This window comes from Ambystoma mexicanum, chromosome 1p, assembly GCF_040938575.1.
Source record: "Ambystoma mexicanum isolate Mex_15411 chromosome 1p, UKY_AmexF1_1, whole genome shotgun sequence".
NCBI lineage: Eukaryota > Metazoa > Chordata > Amphibia > Caudata > Ambystomatidae > Ambystoma > Ambystoma mexicanum.
In genome coordinates this window covers 280,580,188-280,605,208 of record NC_090921.1, presented here as the reverse complement: position 1 = coordinate 280,605,208, position 25,021 = coordinate 280,580,188, and the positions used below count along the sequence as shown (strand labels likewise).

The following is a 25,021-nucleotide window of genomic DNA, read 5'->3' as shown; positions in this document are numbered from 1 at the left end:
GGACAAGATGCTTTGCAAACTACTTATTCATTCTCTTAGCGGTATTGTAAAGGTCACATTTTAAATAGAAAAATGTAAATGTCTCACACAAATATCTTTGTACTTGACCCCGCATTACATAACATCATTATATGTACTATGCCTTTTAACCTGTTACCAGTGGGGTGAACTCTGCCACACATAGGGCATGATTCATGGAACGTTTTCCTATGCGACTGCGCCATTATGATAATGATGTGTTATTTATATAGCGCCTTAATCCAAAGTGCCTTACAGAGCACATATTTACATACAATATTACCCAACCGAAATTGGTACTCATTTATCGACCTCGGAAGGATGAAAGGCTGAGTTGGCCTTGCCGGGATTCGAACCTGCGACCTGCAGATCACACTCAGATCGCAGCAGCGAGTGCTCAACCCGCTGAGCTATCTTACCGGCACTTCCATGAATCAGGCCCATAGGCTCCAGTAGTGTAAACCTATAGGATGCATGTGCAGTGCATGCCAATATGCCCTCTAAAATCAAAAGACTCCCCCACGCCCATTCTACAAATGGCTACCACTAGCGAGGTTTCCGGGGCTGGAACCCACATGGGACACCACGCTTATGGCGAGATGGGAAGCGTTGGGATATCGGGTGGTGGGAGACCTTTTCCCGGAGGGGAGGTTCAACACTACGCAGACATGCAAGCAGGGGAACACAAACACCACGATTGACACCTTGCAATTTTATAGAATATGCGCATCAGCGGCCAAATGGTGGGCCACTTACCCAGGGGAACCAGCAGAGAATGAGTTTCTTGCATATATATGTAATTCAGTTGGATGCTGCAGCGTTTTAGCGACATTGTACAGGATGATCATGGCCAAACGTGGTGAGCAGGTGCCCCCTGCTAGAGTTAAATGGGCAGAGGAACTAAATGTTGAAATCACGGATGCACAATGCCGTAGAATGTGCTCACTGACTAAAACGGTGTCCCATAACTCTAGGGTCAAACTCATTCAGTATAAATCATTCAATAGATTGTACTACACCCCCGACAAGTTTCGTAAGATATATCCGATCAAACGGGCATATGACCCCGGTCTAAAAACGAACGCACTCGAGCCTTTCTAAACACAGGATGTGACATAGCCAAACGCTGCACACTGCAAAGCTGGAAGAAGACCAGCACACCCAAGCAACAGAAATGGGTTTCCAATATGATTTGGGCTGATGAGTGTGAGGAGCTATACATATCCACTATGCCAGGTACATTGAAGCCAAGAGAGACAAATGGTGCAAATGTTTAGTTCCTACCTGGGTACCTTGCAGAAAGATCAGCTGGCTCCCGGAAATAATGTGTCAATGGGGTACACTGCTGATGTGGTGGGGGCGGAATGAATAGATCACACATAATGGTGAAACGCTGCCTGTTATGCAATTGCGTCTAAAGATTGTACTCCAACGCTATGGCATTCTGTACTACCTGGTCTCTTGCATGAACTTTTACTCAACATTATTATTATTATTATTATTTTCCTGTTTCTCTGCCAAGCACAAATAAAATAAAGTTTTAAAATCAAAAGAAACCGAGGTGTGAGCATCTACTGAAGCTCTGACCTGAAACACATGATGCCAACCTCCAGCACAGTGGAACGTTATGTAAACGCTCAGTGGCGGCATGACTTTCGGACAAACGTGTACAGGAACTTTACTCCAGGTTAATGTGCTTCCCTCTGTCTTGTACTTCAATATACAGTAAACATACTATACAGTGCCAATAAACCAACATTTGTAGTATGTGCCAAAACAACGCATCCTTTGCATCGATAGGACACCTGTTGTCTCGCAGGCAGCCTGTAGCAAAGTTAATGCATTTCTTTTTTTCAGAGATCTGTTCTCAAATTTCAGTTTTACAGTGACACTGGGAAACAATAAAGTAATAGCTTTACTCTATACTATAGCTCATAAAAACAAATAATTCGATAAAAATAAAAAGAAAATAAACAACTCTCGGGAGTATGAACTGTATACGTTGGTAAAATAAAAATGGTAGAGCGGATCGAAACACGGTTGATTGAGGGGCTCGCTAGGATAAAAATCGGGTTCCCGCCATATTCCATGTACACAAGGCAGGTGTTAAACTGCGCGTCAACAGATGTTACAGGAGACAACCGGCAACTAAACGCCCAAATTCACAAAAGGACGTCTGTCACACTCTCCTCTACCACACATCATGTTTGTAGAAAGAGCGAAGGCATGCAGGGGCTTCAACCGGCTTAATGACAAGTAGCCTCCTAGTGTTGAAATGATAAAAAGCGACTTACAAGGTTGTATCTAGCGTGCTCGGTTTGAAACTGGGCTTAAAATAAATATGAGATGTGTTGATGAGAAGGCAGATTCCGCCGATAAAAAAAAAAGTACCAATGTTGCCCTCAAGTACAGTGACTGATTTACTTCCCAGAGTGCTTGAGGAGCCCAAACTGTCCTTGGTCAATGGTTTAAATCACAGTAGGGCATACTCAGCCTTTCAGTCTGAGATCTATAGAACTAGCCCAATTTAGGTAGATAAAATCTGCCCATTATTAAAGCACTTTGGTACGATTCAGTTTGCGCTAGATAATTATTAGTAGTTAAGAGTCAGGGAAAAAGCACAGGTATGTCAATCCTCTCTGAAATTCAGTTTATTGAAGGCGATGGGGATACACACAAGAAAAAAACCATGATAAAAGACATTGAGTAGCTTAGATCCATCACCATCATTTCATTATTAGTCTTAGTCTTCACCCTGGAAGAAGCGCCAGCACATAGTTTCTCTCACACTCGCAGGGTTAAATCCTTTCGGTGAGGAAACATCATTCCAGAACGATGTTTGAGTGAAAAATAAACAGACTGTGGAAGGAATTTGGCCAGTTAGTAAAATAGTGACCTGATCAAAAGAACACCTGTGATTTAAGTTAAATATGCTATGCAGGATTTTGAAGTACTCTTCATTTCTTCGGCCAAATATTCCTGTGGTAAAAAAACTGGAGTTTCATTACCGTCAGGATTTAAAGTACAAGCTACTTTAAAGGTTGAACAAAGCATTTGATGGACAACGGTTCTAATCCTGACCCTGTCACAAACCTGATCTAGTGTAGCTTTTATTCCCATTTAACGTCGGATTTTCAAGCTATCGAGGAGCCTTTTCCTGAAGTACCTGCTACTGTAATTAAGGCTATTTAAGTATCGGAGAATCACTGGCCCCTGCTCCTGTTCTATATTCACAAAAACAGGGACAATCTTTGACCTGTTGCAATGTACTATGTTCACCAAGTTCCACTCAGCGATCCGCTGCCGCCAAGGATCGCCATTTGTCCTCTCAGACAGGATGAGAATTGCTACCCTGCTGGCTTGGATAACCTCACAGATGGCAGAGATAACAAGCACCCCTGCCACTCGATCACGGTGCTCACAGTACCCCTGGAAGCCCTGCTGTTCCAAAATATGACAGATGCATATTGCAATATCCGCATCCTCTTGGCAATACCAAAGCGAGAAGTCATACCTAAACCTGGAAGAGTTCATCACTGATCTGAAAGCATTACAATTACTGCAACCCTACTTTTGACAAGTCCATCATTATTGGCTCCTTCCACATTGACAAAGGTGACTTACAGTTCACCCATATCTGGCCGGCTGGTGGCACATATTATGCAGCAGACAGAACTGTGGCTGTTGAGCTACTTTCGGTTTTAGCACCCTGGATCAAGTAGATCATTTGAGTGACCAAGGAAAGGCTCATAAATAAATCCACAGGCACATTGTTCTGGGATGACAGTCAGCAATCTCAACTATTTGGATGAAAAAGTCCATCATGGTGGTGATAATCTATGTTCTGCAAGTCTTGCTTGAGGTGGTGCCATTAATCTGTGCGCCAAGGTCTTTAATCCACTTCTGACTTCACAAAGCACGTTCTTTAATTTCAGCAATGTTATACTCCAGAGACTCTCCAGCCTGTTTTAAGTGCTCGCATTTGGCAGCCAGGAGTCTCTGGATCTCTTGCAATCTCTGGTTCATCAGTACAAACGAACGGCTCCGTTGGTACTGCTGCTCCCGGTCCTTCTCTGCCCTACACTCCTCTTCACGACCAGGTGGCTGTAGGGAACCTGGAGAGTTAAAACAGAGAAATGCCATCAGTTTCATAACCCTTTCAGAAAAAAAGACAACACAGAGTGATCAAGACAAATGTGTCCAGCAACAGGACTTCAAGACGACTCATCCACCGTGATAGTGCTTGCAAACTTACAAGCATACAAAAAATCCCTTTAGCTAAAATGTGATACTGGAATCTTACAGGCAGAGGGTCCGGTTTAAATGGGACTGGATGACCGTTGTGTACTGGGGAGGTGACTTGTTTATGTCCTATTGGGTAGGAGGTGAAAGAAAAGGCCACATCCCAACACAAAAGGTTTAACACCACAGCAACACGACGTGACAATGAGTGAAGTAGGTTCTCTCAATGTGCTAAATTAGAAATTGGACAAGAGAAACACAATCACTAAACTTGGCTATGTTTTCACAGCCTACATCTTAAGTAGACATGTTGGGGCAAAAGCAATACCAACTTTAACAGGATGCAGGTCCGACAGAGGAGCCCCTCGGTGCTCGGAGTGGAGGGGGGTGCAGCGCTAAGAATAAATGAGGTTGGGGTATTATACAGCAGGTGGACGAACAGAAAGAGTATGGTAGACCATTCAGTACTCATCAGGCATCGGGTCCTGCGTTCCTAGCTTTGGAAAGGAGTAGTCTACCTCAGAGAAGACAATCTGCAGTCTTCATTTGAGGAACACATTGCACAGATAAAGTAGGGAAATGGGGTGAGGACGAATGAAGTTGTTCGAAACACACAGGGACTGGGGCAATATCAATCAGACGTTAAATGATTGGAATGTTACTGTTCCTGCTCCAACCCTACCAGCCTCCAGGTGCACCATACTGTGGGAAACGATGGATTTCCTACAGCTCAGTAAACGAAAAACAAAAGTGTGCATGATAAAAAGAGAATAACTAAAGGCAGCAAACATAACCAAGAGCTGTATTTCCTCCTGTTCGGAGGTTTGACAAGAAAGCGTCAACGAGGTCTACCCAATGCACCTGTGCATTGCATGTTACTATGTTGTATTGGGCTCAAAAACATTTGGCGAGTAAGAAATGGTGGGCTGGGTGCATGTGGACAATTCAGGGGGCAAGTGACTTTTTAGGACTAACAGCTTATTGTATGAAAAAGCAGGAGCCTTCGTTTATTGGCTGTTTTAGCCTTTCAACCATTCCAAGCCAATACAATGAGTAACATTTAGCTTGTGATAATAGAAGCTATTACCACTGTGAAACTGCAAAACGGCGCCAGCAAGTCCAATATCATGCACACCATGTTTCCCTCGTTGTTATGGATTTCAGCAAACAAACTTCCCGATTAGGACACAAACCCGGAAAAAGATGACAAGAACACAATTTTCCCCTAATTGTGAACATGCATTATGCCCAGTTGTCTGAAATAGACAGGCGAGTAATGAGAACTTCACTCATTAATCAAAGCAACGTAGAACGTGATTAAGGATTCTTTTTGACTATAGTCTCCTTTAAAAGTGCAAGCTTGCACGGTCTACCATTTGTTGAGGGAGGATGGACATTATCAAAAGAAGCTCTACTAAGCATTATTCGGTTGTGTAAATTACTAGTTAGGCATAAAAAGTTGCACGCCCCCTCAATTCTCAACATACAGATAGCACAGCAGTTATTGCTCGCCATGAGTCCATAATCACTGGCCACGCCGCTAATTGAGAGAGAAATTTTTGAGGCCTGCCTAAAGGTACCCTTTTATTAGGAAATCTCCCCATTTTCCGGTATGCAGTCTGCATCCAAATGTGACAGGTTCGAGAGTGTCTGTGTTCTCAGAAACTCACCAGGGTGCCAGGAAGAGAGAACATTGGGGATGTGGATGCTCCAGGTGTCGGAAGTGCTGCCGACGAGGGTGAGAACAAAGCACCAAATCGGCGGTGAGACTCGTACCTAGACCTGAGAAGACAGTCACAAATGTTATGCCCTCAGACGAGTGTCAGCTGAGGCAAATAATACTCTTCTAAAGGCTCGAGAGGAACGAGGCATTGTGGAGAACAATATGGAAGCCGGGGCGAGGTTTTCTGGCAGAGGGGCATTTATTTATTTATTTATCGTTTGCTTGTTAAGCGCTTATAAAATAAGTAAATACTGTTTCAAAGCGCCCACAGGGCAGAGAGGGAGCAAGGGTGGGAAGTACATTTAAAAACACAAAATGTAAGAGCAGTGGGGGGAAAAAGATAGAAGGGACGAACCTACTATGCCTTACGAGTATTCAGAACGTGCACGTGCAGCAAGGAAGAGGGGGTAAGTGCTGGGGAGTCCGAGCTCATGGGTGAGCACAGATGAAGTGCTAGGAATGTTGAGTGCTACACAGACTGGGGCCGCGGGAGGGTACCTGCAAATCTCCAGCACAGAGGGTGTGCAGATGCAAGTGTTGTGGATAGACAGGAACTGGGGAGAATTGGTGAGGAAGGTCATGGCCCTGATGATGCATAAGAGACCTGAACACCAATTCAGCAACTGTGGGATTAACAGAGGAGAGAAGAAGGCAAGGGCGAGAAAAAGAGGAAAGCCTTAAGGAGCTTCCGGAATTTGCGAAGATCCTGCTCAAGACGCAGAGGAGTGTATTCCATAGGAGGGAGCCTGCTGAGGAAAGTTAACAACCACCTGACCTCGGTTAAGCAAAACGCTTTACACACAAAGAACTGGTGCCAGAGGAACGTAGTGGTCTAGAGGGAGAGTATTAGTGAGATAAAGTTGAAGGGACATTTGTGCACTTGCTTTTGGCAGTTATTACGATTTTGTTAACTTTTTCATGAGCTCTGGTATAAGTTACATTGAAATAATTATCAGGTTTATTCCTCAATTATATAGTACGATTAAGCTAATTTATGAAAACAAATGTGTGTGGCAAGTGCATGTTAGACAATCTAATGTAGGATCAAGGATTGATTTATGCAAAATGTTATCTGGACGCGAAGCATGTAATAGTGGAGAAAGCAGAATAAAATGCATCGGAGGTTTGATTTCTTTCTTGTCAAATTTATCCCAAAAGATCTATATACTTCAGGCATAGACTTCTACTCAAACACAGCGCTAATGTGAACGGGTAACATGGAGGCTTAACAAGTTACTGCCACTGTTTTATTGACATGTTTGGGAAATAACTGAAGCAAATAGTCCCGAGTACATTCATTCATAAAGCATAGCTACCAGCCTTACGATGGGACATTGCAACATTGCCCAGGGCTATCCCAATCTGATTTGGAATTGTGGTGCATCAGTCAAGTCAAACGAGCGTGTGGGGGGTGTATACACACACAACATGTGCCTCAACATCTTTGCATTCTACTCTTAATTCTTGTTAAGAGAAACATGCCTATTTGGCTTTGGGACAATTTCACTACCATAGGTCTGAAATGAGAGAGAGAGAGAGAGAGAGAGAGAGAGAGAGAGAGAGAGAGAGAGAATAAATATATATATATATATATATCATGGTCTTTCGGATCCATGAACATTCTCTACACATTGTATGTTTGCTCATGAATAAAGATGTGTTTAAACTCAATTTATAACGCCTGCGGGACCAAGGGCGAGGGAGCTGTTGGCATTCCCACTCTGTCTGTAAGCCCAGGAGGGCCACCGTAGCAGTGCCGCCTAAACGACGCCCACTTGCACATAAGTGCCTGCTGTTATTCCCGCAGGGCCAAAGCCCATGGGACCAAGGGCGAGGGAGATGCGCTCCCGCAGGGAGTTTTCGCAACAGCAGGGAGTTTCATGACTTAAGGCAAAGGACAGTCTTACAGTTCTGCGGGACTGAACAGCGAATAGTGATCCCCGGGAGAGTGAAACGAACTGGAGTATTGGCACCTCAACAAGAAGCGAGGTAATCTTCTACCCTCTAACATTGTTAATCAAATCATTGCTGGCCCATGTGAGTCACTGTGTGGAGTGCCGTTGTCCTATCTCCTGCCCTTACTCTCTGGCTCTTGCTTTTCTGGTGGAACTGACTGACCGGCTCCTTCTGCATGCACTGCGTGTGTGCGCCCTGGGGGGGTGCCATCGATGCGACCTTCAACCTAGAGGCTCCCTATAACCCCAGATTATCGCTGGGGGTGGCTGTGGTCAATAAGAACGGTATTGGCTTGCTATTGGCATGCCCTGTGTCCCCACCGCCTGGATGACTTGTCTGGACTGAATAGCCCGCCAGCCTTCCTTGGATCCCAGACTGCTAGCAGTGCTCTCCTGCGATTCCTGTGCTCGGGAGTCCAAAAGAACCTTGCTCTCCTGTGTGGGAAAGTGGCCTTGTTTGGTTATGCCAGGGGTGCATAACTGATTTTGACAGAGGGCCGAAAGTACCTTACATGATGCCTAGAAAAAGGGCCGAAAAGTATCAACCCCCACCCCCTTTTCATTAAATACATGGAAAAATAATACGTTTTTGAGGTGTAACAGTATTTATTTGTATATCAAACTTATATTTTGTACTACACATTTTCCATTGTTATCATTTATTTCTATTTAGTTATCGCATATCGTCCGTTTAATTATATTGTATTGACCCTTGATTGGACATTCTGTTATTTTGGACTGCTATACTTTGCTGTTTGGGTTGGCCAAGAGGTGTATGGCCTTCGTTGAGTCAGGTGTCCACAAAAAGCAAAGGATGTACAACTCCTAATTGTGCCTGTTTTAGCTTTATTATTGGGTTCACTCTTGGAGCGCGACACAATGCCCCATACAACTAACAAGCATACACCATGCACCCATCCAGACTCGAACCCCCCACCTCAGCATACAAACTAACAAGCATACACCCATATAGACCAGAACCCCCACCCACCTCAGCATACAACAAGCATACACCATGCACCCATACAGACCCAAACCCCGACCCAAATGAGCTTACAACAAGCATACACCATGCACCCACACAGACCTGAATCCCCCACCCCCATCTAAGCATACACTGCCCATACACACAACACCAAACATACATACAGACAGACAGACTACACACCGCGCATTTCAACATACACACCCAATACATACAAAAACAAACATACAAACAGACCCCGGCGCAGACCCGACATAGACCCAACACATCCCCTCCCCCCCACCACGCACACACACAAGCTATCCCCTCCTCTCCCAAATAGGTACTTACTGCAGGCGTGCTGCAACGCTGCGAGGTCTCTGTTACTACAGCTGGCGTGGCAAGGCTGAAATGCCTTCCGGCATCAAGCCTTTTTGACCACGCCAGCCGTAGTGCTGGCACTCCATTGGTGCAGCGCACACACACATTACGTGACTCATAGGAGCTACGTGGTGCCGGTGTACTGAGCCAATGAGGGTCAGTGTTTTGTCCGGCCCGGAAGAGTTACAAAGAATGTTCCTAATGAAGGGCGGGTGATGCTGCTTGCGGGTCATCCTCCATTAGGAAAGTCTTTGTTGCTGATGGGCCGGACAAAACAGCGTTGCGGGCCGCAACTGGCCAACGGGGCTGTAAATTGTGCACTTTGGGTTATGTTCATTTGATTATGCTCCCAGCCCAATACCCGAAGCGGTGCCAGCCCTCACCTTAACGTGGGAGCCCTTACAGAAGTGCATTATTCCGTTGAGGGCGGGGAGTCGGACTATGGCAGCCCCATGAGCCGGTCGGGCGTTCATCTGGACTTCACCTATTGTGTAACTGCTTTTTATCACTCCCCTTGGAGAAACTTTTAATCCCCTTGGATACTAATGTCATCATTATCGCACGCTTTGCTGGCAACACTTTTTTTTTTTGAGAAGGTCTTACTTATTCGCAAGGCTTATAACAGTATCTTAATTTATCTTTATCTATTTTATCAATGTTAAATGTTTTTTTAAGTGAACCCTTCTTTTACTGTATTTTGTTTTTATAGTTTCCAGTGCATTAATTGAGTGGTACCTATATTTATAGGCAGATATTTTTGCCTCTGTAAATAGCCTGACTAAGTGCGCAAATATATCCAAGCGCAAGACTGTGAACTCACCAATGTTCTCGCAGCCAGGGAAGAGGGCCTCTGTTATGACCTCCCACATTAAGGAACCAAATGCCATGATTGAGGACAATGCCTCCTTATTGTGTGACATCGAACCGCTGGTCCTCTCACCTCCTGTGGTGCAAAGGGTTGTTATTGTGAGGGGAGACTTACCCTGCTGGGAAACAGAGAGGCAGGTAGAAAAACTTCACTGTGGTATTGTCGTGGCAGACCAAGCAGATTATGTTAAGATAGGGTGTTTGAGGGAGCAAAATAGAAGCCCTGTCTTATTTACACCTAGATCTAAGCCTAAGGCTCGAGTCCCATTGGAAACCATGCAGAAACTAGCAATGTAAAAGCATGACTATGCTGAAAACCCCTCTGCCACTCCTGGTGTTAGTAGGGAAATACTCCCAGGGTATGAGGTTACCAAACCCCTGGCACAACTGGGGGGTAAAAGATAGTATTGCAGTAGAACTGAATGATCATCCTAAAATGAGCAAGGATGCCCCCGCTAGTCTGCTGCGGCCTGTTTATAGTAAGGATTCAACTTATCTTCTTCCCTCTCTGATACAGTAATTGCTATCCCGACCTCTAGTAGGTTTGATTTACTCATTAATTTGGATGAATCATTACCCCGGCCCCCTCCATTATTGCATCGAACTATGGGAGGCGGCCTAATGGTCCATTAGTATCATCTATGCCCCCTTGGGTGCCGACTAGTGGCCCGAACCCAAACTGTCCTAATTGCACACATTGTTTATATATGGAGTCGCTAGTTACAAAAAATGTGGCCTTATCCAGTGAAATTCTAAACCTGAAAGGTGTTGTAAAGACGCTGGTGGAGGGCCAGATTTTAATGGAGGAAAGTAGGAAGGCCTCCTTAAGGGCGAATGTGAAAAATGCAACAGCAACTACTCCAAAGTGCTCTGGAAAATTGTAATGTCCTGGCTAGGGACAGCTTGGCTAATATAGTGCATGTGATTAAAGCACACAAACTAAGATACTCTTATAAGAGAGTGCAGGCTACTCCTCATCTGAAACAAATAAATACCCCTCATCAGAATTCTAAAAATGCTCTGACATTACAACCTACTCTACGTCCTTCGGGAGGCACTCGGTTGACTTGCAGGGCTCCACATTCTTTATGCTTAATGTATAGAGCATTAAAATGGGAAATTTTGAATCCAGGGAGAGCCTGATGAACAAGTTGATCCACTGAATTCCTACAAGGAGGGGGTGTCCTGTGAGCGAAAAAGGGGTGATGAGCATCTGGGCGCTTGCCATGGTAACAGACATTTTATGACATTTACATAGTTATCGTTATACAGGATATACAACATATACAAACAGTTGTGGACAGAAATATTCAGAGAATGTTAGGTATATACAAAATACAAGTAGCTTTGAAGAGGATAGTGTTCACAAGGTTGTAGTGGCATATATACACACACACACACACACACACGGTAGGTGCGGTTTAAGGCTTCTTTGGCGAGTAGCCAGGTTTTAGCATTTTGTCTGAAACAGTGGAAAGACGGTTCAGTTCTGAGAGCACGTGGTAAGGAATTCCAAAGTTTCGTGGAAAGCACAGGGAACTTGTACCGCCTGCTCTTTGGAGCTTGAATCTAGGGACATTTTAGCAATGGGCTTGAGCTGATCTGGTGGGCAGTTAAAGTATTGTGGGTGAAATTGTCTGCGAGGTATCTGGGGGCTTGGTTGGTCAGGCACTTATGGGTGAGGGAGAGTGTTTTGTACTCAATTCTTTGGGGTACAGATAGCCATTGGGTGGTTTGTCTCAGGTCTGAGATGTGTTCACATTTTGGGATGTTCAGGGCTGATCTCAGAGCATTGTTTTGAATGACTTGTAACTTGTTAACATTCTTTTGGCTGGTGCCAAGGTAGAGTGCATTACAATAGTCGATTTTTGAGAGCACTAGTGCTCTGGCTAAGTATGTGCAGTTGGAAGAAGATACATATGGTCTGCAGGCGTTGATAAGCTTGCATGTGTACGATGTAGAGTATGAGATAGCATTGATTTGTCTAATCAAGGTGAGAGAGGAGTCAAGATAGATCCCTAGGGTTTTGACGTGGTTAGATACAGAAATGTTGTTGCCGTCAATGGTGAATGTTTGGTAGAGTTTGTCATTGTTGAGTCTGGACTGGGAGCCTAGAAGAAGAAGCTCCGTCTTGTCGCCATGGAGGCAAAGTCCAGGTTTGGCCATCCATTCTTGAATGATGGAGTAAATGTCGTTGAGGACTTTATTGTCAGTGGAGTTGTCGCCTGTTAGTGGGATGAGTATTTGTGTGTCATCTGCGTAAATCGTGTAGATGACACCCAGATGATCCAAGATGTCAAATAGGGGTTTGGTAAACACATTGTATAATGTGGGCGAGACGCAGGAGCCCTGTGGGACGCCGCAAGCAACGGGGGCTGGTTCGGCGGCAGCACTGGGTGCAAAAACCCTCATGGATCTGTTGTTCAGGAAAGACTGAATCCAAGCATTGACTTGTCAGAAACATTGGCTGCATATGCTAGGTGTTTGCATAGAATGTCGTGGTTTACCAAGTTTTAAGAGGCCGAGAGGTCAAGGAGAAGTAGAAGGGCAAGTTTGCCATTGTCCATTTGTGTCTTGAGGTCAATCAAGGTGGTCTCTGTGCCATGTTTAGGGCGAAGCCAGATTGTCTTAGTCCTAGTAGGTTATTTTTCTCTAAATGGTTCTGGATCTGCAGGTAGGCTGCTCTATCCAGGATTTTTAAAAGGAAAGGCACTGTTGTGATAGGTCTGTAGTTGGTGGGGATGTTAGGGTCCAGTGTGGGTTTCTTGAGCAGGGGTAAGACCCAAGAGTCCTTAAGGTTGTTTAGTACAATGCTTGATGTGAATGACGTGTTTATGAGTGTGGTGATTAATGGAGCTAGATGTTTGGCCGCGTCTTTAATTACTAGGGCCGGGCAAATGTCACCTTGGCATTTGGATGGTTTCAGGGTGGATATTATATCTTCAGCCTCTTTGATGGTAATGGTTGAGAATTCGAATAGGGTATTGTTGTCCGTTTGTTTGATGGGTAGGAGCGAGGTTGGGCTGTCAGCAATGGTTAGATTTGCTTTCTTAGACTCGATTTTTGATTGAAGCATTGCAATTTTGCCCTGGGGGGCTTCTTGGATGTTCGTACACCAGGAGGTATCTTTGGTGCATGTGTCAGGTATGGGAGATGGGGATTCAAGCTCTCCAAGGATGTTAAAAAGCAATTTTGTGTTGGATTTGGCCTTGCTGATTCTCTCATTGTACATTTTTTTTTTGGTTTGGATGATTGGTGACTTATAGCTATTGGAGGCTGAAGTGTATGACATCTTGTTGATGATTGAGGGGGAGTGTTTCCATACTGATTCAGCATGTCTCTTGTTTTTGTGAAGGATTTTTAGTTCAGGGGTGAACCAAGAATTGAGGTGCGCACGTGGTTTGGCTTTGCGTAATTTAATCGGTGCGACGATGTTTATGGCTTTGAGAATGGTTGTGTTGTAAAGGTCTACTAGGTCTGTGGGGTTGGCGTTGGTGGGTGTAAAGTCGATGATGGGTTGAAGCAATGGGATTAGTTTCTCAACTGTGATATTTTTGCTATTTCTTGTGAATGAGGGTGGAGCATTAGATGACAGTTGTGAGGCTTGTTTATCTTTGTTGATAGTGAAGGTGATGAGGCGGTGGTCAGTCCAGACACAGGGTGTGTTGGATAGAATTGTGGTATCGCAATTTAGGTCCGCTAACCAGTCAAGGGTTCTCCCTTTGTTGTGAGTTGGTTGTGAGATGTGGTGGGTGAATTCTAACTCTGAGATGGTGTTGGCAATCATGTTTGCTTTGTCATCTTTAGTATCATTATAGCCGAGATTGAAGTCACTTAGAATAAGTATCTGTGAATTAGGTTTGGTGTTAGAGAGCAGGAGAGCACAATCGTCGTTGAAGGAGGAGATGGTGCCAGGCGGTTTATATATAAGATGGATGGTGATTGTTTTCGTGTTGGTTGTGGATAGTTTGATGGAGAGCAGTTCTCCTGATGGGATTGTTTGGTTGAGTATGTGTCTGATAGTGAGAGAAATATTTGCTATGAAACAACCCCTCCTCCTTTAGCTGTGTGTCTATCCAGGCAGTACATGGAGTACCCATCTGGGATGGCTAGTGCGAGGGCAGGTCCTGATGCTGCGTGGAGCCAGGTCTCGTTGATGGCGAGGAAATCAAGTTCATTGGAGGAGATGATGTCAGCTATGTCAAGAGTGTGTGCGGTTAGAGATCTTGCGTTAATAAGCGCACCTTTGATCGTTTGGGTGGTGGTCTGGGACTTTCTGTTGTGGAGAGTTGGAGGGGAGTCATTTGGGAGGGGAGTGTGGGAGGTGTCGGGAGATGCTGTGATGCGTGTGACAGGAATAACAGGTTTAGGTTTGCGTTGCGCTTTGATGGAGGTGGGCGTTCGGTGTGTCCTGGATCCTAGTCTAAGGTTTCTGGTCGTAGTTGGGCAGGATTGGTAGCTGGTAGCTCCGAGAGCATATGGCTTGGGTGATATAAGTGGGTGCAGTATTGTGGGGAGGTGTGTTTAGTGACCGTGCTGGGGTGAGCTGGAAGTCATGGTGGTAGGAACCATGTTGGGGCTATGTTGTCTGTTGCATGTTGCTATGCTTCCCGGGGGATGTGATGCTGCCACCAACAGTTGAGGTGCTCATCACTGGCCACACCAAGAAAGTTCTCAAGTCGGATCGGGTGGATCTAGAAACCACCATTCCTCTAATTTAGGATTCGATTCTTCCAGAACTTGTTTCCCTCATTAGGGACTCTGATGAGTGGGCAAGGGAGATCATTCATATACACAGTGAACTGATGAGTAAGGTGGGTGGTTTCTTTTCAAAATTTGTAAAATCCAAAGGGAGACAGGCTATTTGCAAGAATCCCTGGTATGATGGGGACAGTTGCAGAACAAAGGCAACTGATTGCCAAAGAAAGAAAGGCCTCCGAGGGGATACTGCCTATCCGTGAAGCACGCAAACAGTACACACGGCTGATGAACTCCAACAAATCTGATTATCGTGAAGCCCTCTGATCTCCCTGTTGGATGCTATAAAAAAATGGCGAAATCAGGAGTTTTTGGAAATTAGTCAGCAGAGAGCAATCACAGATGCAAAATACAATGCAGGGGGCGATCTCGGAAGAAGAATGCGTTGCCTATTTTGGAACCTTATATAGAGAGACCAGGATCTGGGAGGAAGTCATTCCCAAAGAAACATTTGCAGATCAAGGACCAACTGTCACTGAAACAGAGATAAAAACAGCCTGTGCTCTCAAAAGAGGGGAAAAGCCCCAGGGGCCGACATTACTCCGGTCGACTATTTTGCACCGAGCCACCGATATGGGTTCCTTATCTGACCAAACTCTTCAATGAAGTCATATGCACCGAGAGAGCACCAACCTTCTGGACAGAGCCCATTATTGTCCCAATTTTCAAGAAGGGTGATGGACAACATGCAGCCAATTACAGGCCAATCTCCCTTCTTGATGCTGGGGCAAACATTTTTGCAAAAGCACTTTTGGTCTATTTGGAATCATGGGTTGCTGAGAGTGGTGCCTTGAACCATCTTCAGGCAGGGTTCAAAAGGGGTATTAGTATTGTCGACCAATCACTAAGGCTCTCGTTGCTTTGCGACAAAAATTGTTAAGAAAAATTGCCATTTACATGGTCTTTATCGACCTTAAGACTCCCTTCGACACCGTCCCCAGTGCCAGGCTGTGGCCTATTCTCTCAAACTGGGTATCCCCCCCAACCCTTCTCAGAGCCATCATGTTATTATACCGTGAGAATAGGGCCAGACTAAGTCATGGCATGGGTGGGGCACTATCCAGTAAAGTAGGTATAGAGATAGGTGTGCCCCAAGGATGTGACCTGGCTCCAATTTTGTTTTTGTTTAATTATGAACTGGGTCATCTGCAAACTGTTGTCTTTGTCCACGGATGCCCCATCACTAGCCCATGACAAAATTCCGTTCTTAATGTTTGCTAATAATGCCATACTTCTGTCTCTGACACCAGTGGGACTTTGCCATCCGCTGGAGATTTTCTGTCGTTTTTGTGACAAGAACGGTTTGACAATTAATACTGACAAAACAAAGGCCATGGGTTTTAAGAGTCTCCGTGGAGAAAAAGCATCTGAAACTTGACTAGACCATAAGTGGGCGGCGGATTGAGCAGGTGGCTAGACACGACTATCTAGGCATAAGAGTGCATGAAAACTGCTCTTCGAACGAGCAATCAAAAAAGGCAGAGTGAAATTTGGCCAGATATGGTGGCTCCATAGCCAACTTTGCTAGAGCTCATGGGCGTGGTGCTATCTCTGTGACCCTAGAGGCTTACAAGGCCCAGGCCAGGCAGGCTGCCGTTTTCGACGCCAAGTTATGGGGATGGATAAATATTGTACAACTTTCTGTCTGAGAGAATGGTTTTCTCAAAAGTGCTCCGACCCTCCAGATCCTTCTGGAATTAGATTTTCAATCCATTAGACAAATACGCAGAGCCAAGCCACTACTGTACTGTATCAGGATACCGTGCAGCCTTAAAGCTGTAATCGACCATGCGGGGGGGGGGGGAAGCTATCGCTCCCCTTGACGCGGCATGTAAAGTCTGAGCTGCTTCTATTGAACCTAGATGAACTTTGGACCAATCCCATGACTATTAATGCAAACTCAAAAGCTAACATTGTGCACGCCATCAAGGGGGAAAGAATGAAGGAGATAGTAGAGAGAATGGCTATGTCATTGCAGTTTAGTAACTACTGGGCCCCATGGTTGTACTGGGACAAGAAATAGGCCTGGACACCTACAGAAAAGTGGCCCACCATTCGCCCAAACAAAAAAAGAAAGAAAAAAAAAAAGTGGCCCTCACACCCTCATCCATGAATCGCATCAATTCATGTCTTTTTCAGAAAATGCTACTTATGGAGGGTTAATCTGTTTGTTGCATGTTATGTTTTGTGTAAACGCTTGAGAAAGTGATAACATTCCTATTGTTTAAAAAAAAAAAATCAAAAAAAAAAATCACTGATGCTTATTTTTAGAGTGTACATTTAGTTCAAATGCTCAAGAAGAAACACGTCCTGGGTGCTCTCTCCTTCTCCCGAACCAGTTCTAGAATCAGCTCAGGCCGCACATTCAAGCACTGCCAGTTTCCCCAAGTCACACTAGGCAGACACACTCACACGTCTGTGGCTCTGCAGGTTGTTAAGGTGCCCAGGTTGCAAACGTGTATCAGTAGCAGAGCCTTTCATTTGCATAATGGGACAATTCCAACTCGAAGAGCTCACAAAGTACCTCAAATCTGCGATAAAGTGCGCAACCCAAAGAACCCATGTAAAGATAGGTTTATATCTATGATGTCTACTAGCTTGACATGCAAAAAAACACAGTCGCTTTAAGTCACTAATCAAACATTTTGAACATCATGAATATCAAGCTGTAAGTTAATGAAAAAGAATCTGCATTTCTATCCATCTTTGTTTATTACACACACAACTTCTTGTATTACATTTTTTAAATCACTGAAAGTACAATGGGGTTAACTAGATGTTTCAGGTTGGCATTACCTTGCATTCTGGTACCATTCAGATGTGAAAATTAAAGCCACAATGATATTGTTTTGGTTTAACATATTGCTTAAGGATTTACATGTTGTCATGTGCCTTTATTATGCAATTTGTGTTTTTTTATAAATAAACTCTATAAAGACATTATTACTTCGTAGGCCTTGTAATTTAACAGTCCGAGCCAAAGATTGTAATCCTGGTCACCACATGCAACACCCTCCCCAATCAGTCCGACCAATACACTACCTCTTTTTTTGGATGTGTCATGCAGCCAGAGTACCACAAGTTCCTTTTTTCCACTTCCACCACTGCACACAACAGCCATGCTCAAAGGAGATAAGGTAAAACATTCAGTTTCCCGTGTACACGGAGGTTGCACCAGTAGAGCCAGCTAGCGACCCAAGAGTGTTACGGAAGGGGCCATCATGTGGCCAGTGCCTAGGCGGGTGCTGCAAACTAAGAGCAAGCAGACATACATTTATTTTTCTCCAATTCATTGCCCTGTATGACTAATTTACAATTAATCCCTCGACATCTGACTGACCTGACCAGGTCTAGCAGCATTGACATACTAGAACTAAAACATTGCTCATGGTGAATCACAGCTGGCAAGGCAAGGGCAGTCCAAACAGCTCCCCTCTGTTGCGAGAACTAGTTAGCTGAGCACATATTACATCACCTTAAACAGCGCAGATACGCCATCGATCAGGTTATGCTTTTTAACAGGAAAAGAGCAAGCCTGCAGCTCACACGTTATTTTACCGGCAAAAGAGAGAAAAGTTATTTTTCGATACACCGCACAGGTTTGCAGCGGTCTCGGTTGGTAAACAACCCGAGCTCAAGTCCAGCAGTTGTACTCAAGTCTAAATGATATGGTGCATAAACGAATGGATGCAGAAGTCGCAGTGACAGAAGTTCCCCTTTTCCTGCCCTTAAAACGTTCAAAGTCAGTTGAATTTTTCCCTCTCGCTTCAAGTCAGAATTGTCAGGAAAAGCCGACATGAACAACCCATTGTTACAAGAGAGAAAAACATGGAACACCTTACGGACTGAAGGCATGTGTATGACACTGCGGCTTTACAGTATTCACTCAAGTTGCTTCTCTGGGACCCTAAATACCTCCTTGTCCCAGTACTTACCTCATTAGGCCCCTACCTCCGACACAGGACCTTCGTGAATTTCTTTTAACCCCTATAACTCCTCCCCCATAACTACGTACCCAGTTTTAATTTTTCCTGCCTCCGGCATGTGGGGCTGCTTTTTCCCGGCGCGGGGCGCTGGGGAGCAACGATTGCTGGCCCCCTGGTGGGGCTGTGTGGCGGGGCCTTCGGCTCCCTCAGGTGCAGCGATACTCCTGGGTTCCCTGCGGGGCTCTGGACCCGGTTGAGTTGGTTGCCTCGCATGGCTTCGGCGGGCCTATGGCCAGCACAGGGCACTGCGGCCCAGGTCCTGGAGAGCGGGCCAGGATGCCGGTAAGGAGATTTGGGGAGGGGATTCTGATCGCTCGACGGGTAGAGCATGAGTCTACCAGCACCTCTCAGGCATGTGAAAGCTACGTGTCGGATGGAAGTACATATTTACATGTTTCCTCCTAACGCCGCTCTGCTCGAGCCGCTTTATGTGTTGGTTTCTCTCCACGTTTCTCCGGTAGCGGGTGGGTTCCGCCTCTGGTGCTGTGAGAGGGGTTACCATAGGAATTGGTATGGTTTCTATTGGTCGTTTTGTTTTTCTGGCCTCTATTTGGAGTAACGGCTAGTTGGCATTAAGTTGTATGTGCAGACTTGGTTCAGTGTTGAGAGGTCTGGGCATCTTTTGGTCTCCGATGTTCTGAAATTACATTAAATGTAAATGTTCCGCAAAGAGCAGACATCTGGTCCTGCTTTCTTCTTCTTCGTCTTCCTCTTCTCCTGAGGTAAGCAGAAAGAGAAAGGAAGGCTACGCATTTTTCCCTGTCCAGGCAGGAGTTGAAGAGGCTGCTTAAACATCATGGAGGGAGTCATGCTCATGCACATGGATACAAGCGCAGGTGTATGGCTTCATCGCCTTCTTCGTCTTCTAGCACTGAGTCTTCGGCCACTTCTTGTTCCTCTTCGGCTGATGTGGAAGGAAAGTACCTGGACAGAGAGGGAATGGAGGAGATGCTGGCTCAAGTTGGGGATTGCATGGGGTTTTCAGAGCCCCTGGTACCGGTAGAGGGGGCCAACCCTTCTATTCATCAGTATAGGCATACCCTTAAGGTGGGGTTGCCATTGGTTTCAGATATCTGGGATAAAAGCCATTGGCATGACTCGGAAAAGATTGCAATGCCCTGCTTCATGTCCAAACTTTACCCATTAAAGGGCGAGACTTTGCTATCTGATGCAATTGAAGTTGACGATATGCTCGCCGGCATGGTGGGTCGCTCCTCGGCTGAGGAGGCGGCTGTCCGAGATCCAGTGGACCGCCGGGTTAATTCCAGCCTTAAGAAAGTTCATGCAGGGGCGCATCATGGCCCTTAGGGCGAATGTCTACGGTTCCTACACGGCTGAAACGGTGCTAAATGGTTTCAGAAAATTGAAAAAGGCTGTCGATGGAGGTTCGATTGTGCCCCTTTGCTATCGGACATGCAGAGACAGGTTGAACTTTTGTCCTATCTGAGTGCGTGGTTCGGCCATGGCCATTGGGGCTGGTGTGTCTGCCCGGAGGCATGTGCATCTGAGGGATTGGAAAACTGATAGTTCTCAGAAGGCTGCTGCCCTGAAACTTCCTTTCGATGGGTCCAAACCGTTTGGGGATTCCCTTTAGGATAAGGTGCACAAAGTTTTTAGGACAAACATGCTGACAAATTGCAAAGCAAGCCTCCTTCGACGGCCAAGAAGTCTTCCTCTAGTGCTGGTGCAGTGACCAGCAGGTCATTCCCTGGCTTCTCATCACAATCTTTTCGGAGAGCAACGGGTGGGGCTGGAGCGTGTGGGGTCGGGGTACACCCGCTCTTCGCGTCCTGGGCCGGTACCCAAGTCCTGACGGTTTGGACATGCCGTTAGGCGGGCGGCTCCGGCAGTTTTTTCCAGTGTGGGAAAGGTGGTGTTCCAACTCCTGGGTTCTGCACACGGTTCGGAGAGGTTATCAAGTACATTTCCGGTCTATCATCCTGTCCAAAATTGCATGGTTCAGACTATGGTTCCCAGGTCACGGATCAAGAGGTTGGCCATGGAAACCGCTCTCTCCGAATTGGTGTTGAAGGCGGCCATCATGCACGTTCCGCTCCCTGTTCAAGGTCAGGGTTTCTACTCACGGGTGTTCCTGGTCCCCAAACCTTTGGGGAAGTTTCATCTAATTTTGGACCTCAAAGCCCCGAACTGCTTCGTCCGGAAGGAACACTTCAGAATGGAAACTTTACAGAACATTCTTCCAATGTTGTTCAAGGGGGATTGGATGGCATCTCTGGTTCTCCAGGATGCGTATTACCACGTGGCTCTCCGACCCTGACACATGAAGTTCTTCCGCTTTCCGGTGGGATCCCGAAATTTTCAGTTCAGAGTGCTGCCGTTCTAGCTATGATCTGCCACCAGAGTGTTCACCAAGCTGGTGGCTCCCCTGGTGGCGCATTTATATCTGCAGGGCATTCAGATTTTTCCCTACCTGCACGATTGCTTGATCAAAGCGTCCTGCCGGCAGACTGTCATGACTCATCTCCGATTGGTCTGCCAGGCATTGCAGGACTGGAGTTTCCTGGTGAACTGGCAGAAGTCTCAGCTTCAGCCTTCTCAGGATCTAGTTTTTATTGGGGCACTATTTGCACCAGGATGGGGAGGGTGTTCCTGTCCCTAGAGAGGGTCCGTCGCTTGCTGGCTGTTCTGAGCAGGGTTCTCAGGACGCAGTATGTCTCGGCTCGCCTTTTGCTGAAGTTGCAGGGGCACATGGCGTCTTGTGCATTTCTAGTTCCTTGGGCCCGTCTTCATTTATGTCCCCTGGTGTCTTATCTTCTCTCCCACTGGCTCCCGACGTCTTAATCTTTCGAGTCTTTGATTCCGGTGTCCCTAGCGCTGCGGGACTCCCTGCTGTGGTGGTTGGGGGTTCCGAATCTACGGGCTGGGGTGTCCCTGGTCCTTACTACAGACGCCAGCGGAAAGGGTTGGGGGGCTACATTGGGGGGCCTCTCGGCTCAAGAGTTGTGGGATCCGGAGGAGAGCCATCGATCATCCAATTGGCGAGAGTTGTGTGCCATTCTCCAAGCTCCGGTGTACTACAAGACGTTGCTGCAAGGTCGGGCAGTTTTGGTCCGGACAGACAATACATCAACCTTGGCATATGTCAACCGCCAAGGGGGTTCCGGCCACTCCTTGAATGCTCTGGCAGCTCAGATAGGCACCTGGAAAAAAAAATAAAAAAATTAAATTGAATAAAAAATAAAAATAAAAAAAAATAATTATAAATCGCATCTGGTGGCCCTGGTGGCCTCTCATATCAGGGCGGTGGACCATGCTCAAAGCAGATCTTCTCAGCCGCTTGTTTCCCTCCTCTGTGTAACTGGTCCCGTCGGCCCAGCTCTTTGCGGAGATCTGTGTCAGATTCGGGACTCCGGTTCTAGACCCGTTTGCATCTCCGACCACAGCAAAAGTTCCCCCTCTTCTGCTCTCGGTTTCAGGCCAAGGAGGTTTGGGGGGTGGATGCCCTCTCTGTACAGTGGCCTTGGGGTCTCCTTTATGTCTTTCCACCTATTCCCCTTCTGCCCCGGGTGTTTCAGCGCATCAGAGTGTCCTGGGTGACTGTGCTGTTGGTAGCTCCGTTCTGGCCCCGCTGGAGTTGGTTCCCCTCTCTGTTGGAGCTTTGGTCCCAGGAACCTTGGCTGGTTCCGAACTGGCCTTGTCCCCTTCAAGGGGATCTGCGGTTGGAAGTCCGCCGGATGCAATGGGCAGTGTAGCTATTGCACAGTCTAGGCTGATGTCTCTGGGGTTCTCAGGTCCTGTAGTCTAGTCCATAATGAATGCTCTTAGACCCTCCACTCTGAAGGCGTACGGCAGGCATTGGGGCCATTTCTGGGGCTGGTGTGGGCGGTCTGGGATGCCTCCCCTGAGTTTGTGCGTCCCCGCTATCCTTCAATTCCTCCAGGAGGGGTTTGACCAGGGAATGGCAGTTTCCACACTTCGCTCTCAGTGGGCCTCCATTAAATTCCTTTTGGGGGACTCGGATGGGGAGGTGTTGGTGGGGGAAGTTGCTTTGGGATTTGTCTTCTTCCCGTTCTTGTACTTATAAAGGGGTTCCCCCTTGGGATCTCCCCCTCGTCTCACGGTTCCTTCAAGGGCCTCCCTTTCAGAGATTGATATCAAACATCTTACGCTAAAGACTGCCTTTCTTATTGCCATCACTTCTGCCCATATGCTTGGGGAGATTGGGGCTCTGTTATTTCACCCCCCTTTTTCCTGAGGGTGCTACAAGACCCGGTGGTGCTGAGGTGTGATCCGAAGTTTCTCCGTTTCACACCACTCAGGATCTGGTTCTCCCGGCCTTCTTTCAAGATCCACAAACGCCAGAGGAGGTGGCTTGGAATAACATTGTTGTACGGCGGGCAGTGTGGGAGTACTTGGCTAGGAGTGCTCCTTTCCGCCAATTTGATAGTCTTCCGATTACTTTTGGTCTGGCTGGGCGTAAGGCATCTGTGGTTTCCATTAGCCGGTGGATCTGTGTTGTGGTTTCCATGGCCTATGTGGCTTCTGGCCTGCCGTTGCCTGTGCACGTTCAGGGGCAGTGCACCAGGGGTTTGGCGGCTTCCTGGGCCGATGCAAGGGGGGGGGGTTCTCTGAAGGAGATTTTTAGGGCTGTCACCTGGGATGATCAAAGCACTTTCATCAACCACTATAGGTTGAATGCCTCCCACTCGGGGTTGGTTCCTTCGGGGTCAGAGTTTTGTCTGTGGGGGATGCGATTTTGGAGTTATTAAAAAAGGTGCGTTTACTGCACTGTTTTTGGCTCTGTGTCTCAACGGGACCTTGTCCCCGTTGCTGCTTTGGTATGCCTCATGAGGTAAGTACTGGGATGAGGAAGGGTGGACGTGGAGGTAATGCTCTGATTACTTACCGGTAATCTTCATTACTCCTAGTCCTACTCTTCCTTGTCACAGTACTGACGCCCCTCCTCACCCTCCCTGCGGGAAGGTCCCATGCTACGGCATGGTAATATAAAAACTGGGTAACGTAGTTATGGGGCAGGAGTTATAGGGGTTAAAAGAAATAAAAAGGTCATGAGGTAAGTACTGTGATGAGGAAGAGTAGGACTAGGAGTAATTAAGATAACCGATAAGTAATCAGAGCATTTACAGGCAGTTTGATTTAATTTTTACATCAAGGTTTACAGTTCGTCAGGCCCGGCCCAAGCTCAACATTAGAAGGCCCAACAAGGCCATGTACGGTGTTTATACACACTGAGGCGCACTGTCTCTTTTGAAGGCGCTTGAGTTTACTTCCTTGTACTAGAACATGCCCACATGGGGGGGTTATACACGTTCGTAAGTAGGAGCAGTAAGCATTTTCTCATTTCTTTTCAGCGGCACTACGCTTATACACAGACTCCATACAGGCTTGCACATGCACTTGCAGTATATCACAAACTCTACAGCCCTTATCCCTGCCCCTCACTCCCTTTCTCACCTGCCCTATTATTTATGTGCAGTTAACATTTATTTAGTTCTCACCCACCCTTAGCCCACCAGCAGGGGAGATTTGCTCAACCCATCAGAGAGACCAGGGCGGCTTTGACATTATTGCAGAGGGTTTTGGGCAGACCTCCAGATAAGGTGCGTACAAGGCCTTTTTACGCATGAAAATCTTGCAAATACGACAGCTTTATTATTTTCCTGTGTACATTTACACACAGGTTTAGAGCAGAGGGCAGTACAATGGTCAGGTTACTTGACAGAAACCAGAAGGCTTCTTTTTATTTTGATCTACATGGATGTTATTGCAAGTCACCTCTGAAACAGAATGTTTTTCTCTGAAGCCTTTCAAAAAAAGAAACTGCACACTGTGATAAAAGGAGTGCTTTCTTTCCATTCAGCTTCAGAAGCACCGTGCAAATGGTCCTAGACTTTTAGGATTGTATAATTGATAAGATGGAAAACTAAGTTGCAATTGAGAATTAATATTTTGCAACAAATGATGCTTTTTGTTCCCAGTGAAAACAAACCAGTATTGCACAATTGTATTTTTCAGAGTTCTGGTGCTGTGTGCATAAACATGCAGAGGCAGATCATTTCTACACTGATCATTTAATTTACACTCTAATTATAGGAACAGTGTGTAAAATGATGACTATGCACAGTGTAATTTACATCCATTCAAC

The 25,021-nt window shown here is 46.2% G+C and overlaps 1 protein-coding gene across 1 annotated transcript in view; it reads right to left on the bottom strand.

Moving 5' to 3' along the window:
* Window positions 1-2,647: 2,647 nt before the first annotated feature.
* C1PH19orf25 (chromosome 1p C19orf25 homolog) overlaps window positions 2,648-25,021 on the bottom strand; it is a 103,425-nt gene continuing 81,051 nt past the window's right edge. The window contains exon 3 of the mRNA XM_069646722.1: window positions 2,648-4,133. Coding sequence (XP_069502823.1) covers window positions 3,928-4,133 — 206 coding nt within the window. The 3' untranslated portion in view covers window positions 2,648-3,927. The remainder of the gene's footprint in view (window positions 4,134-25,021) is intronic.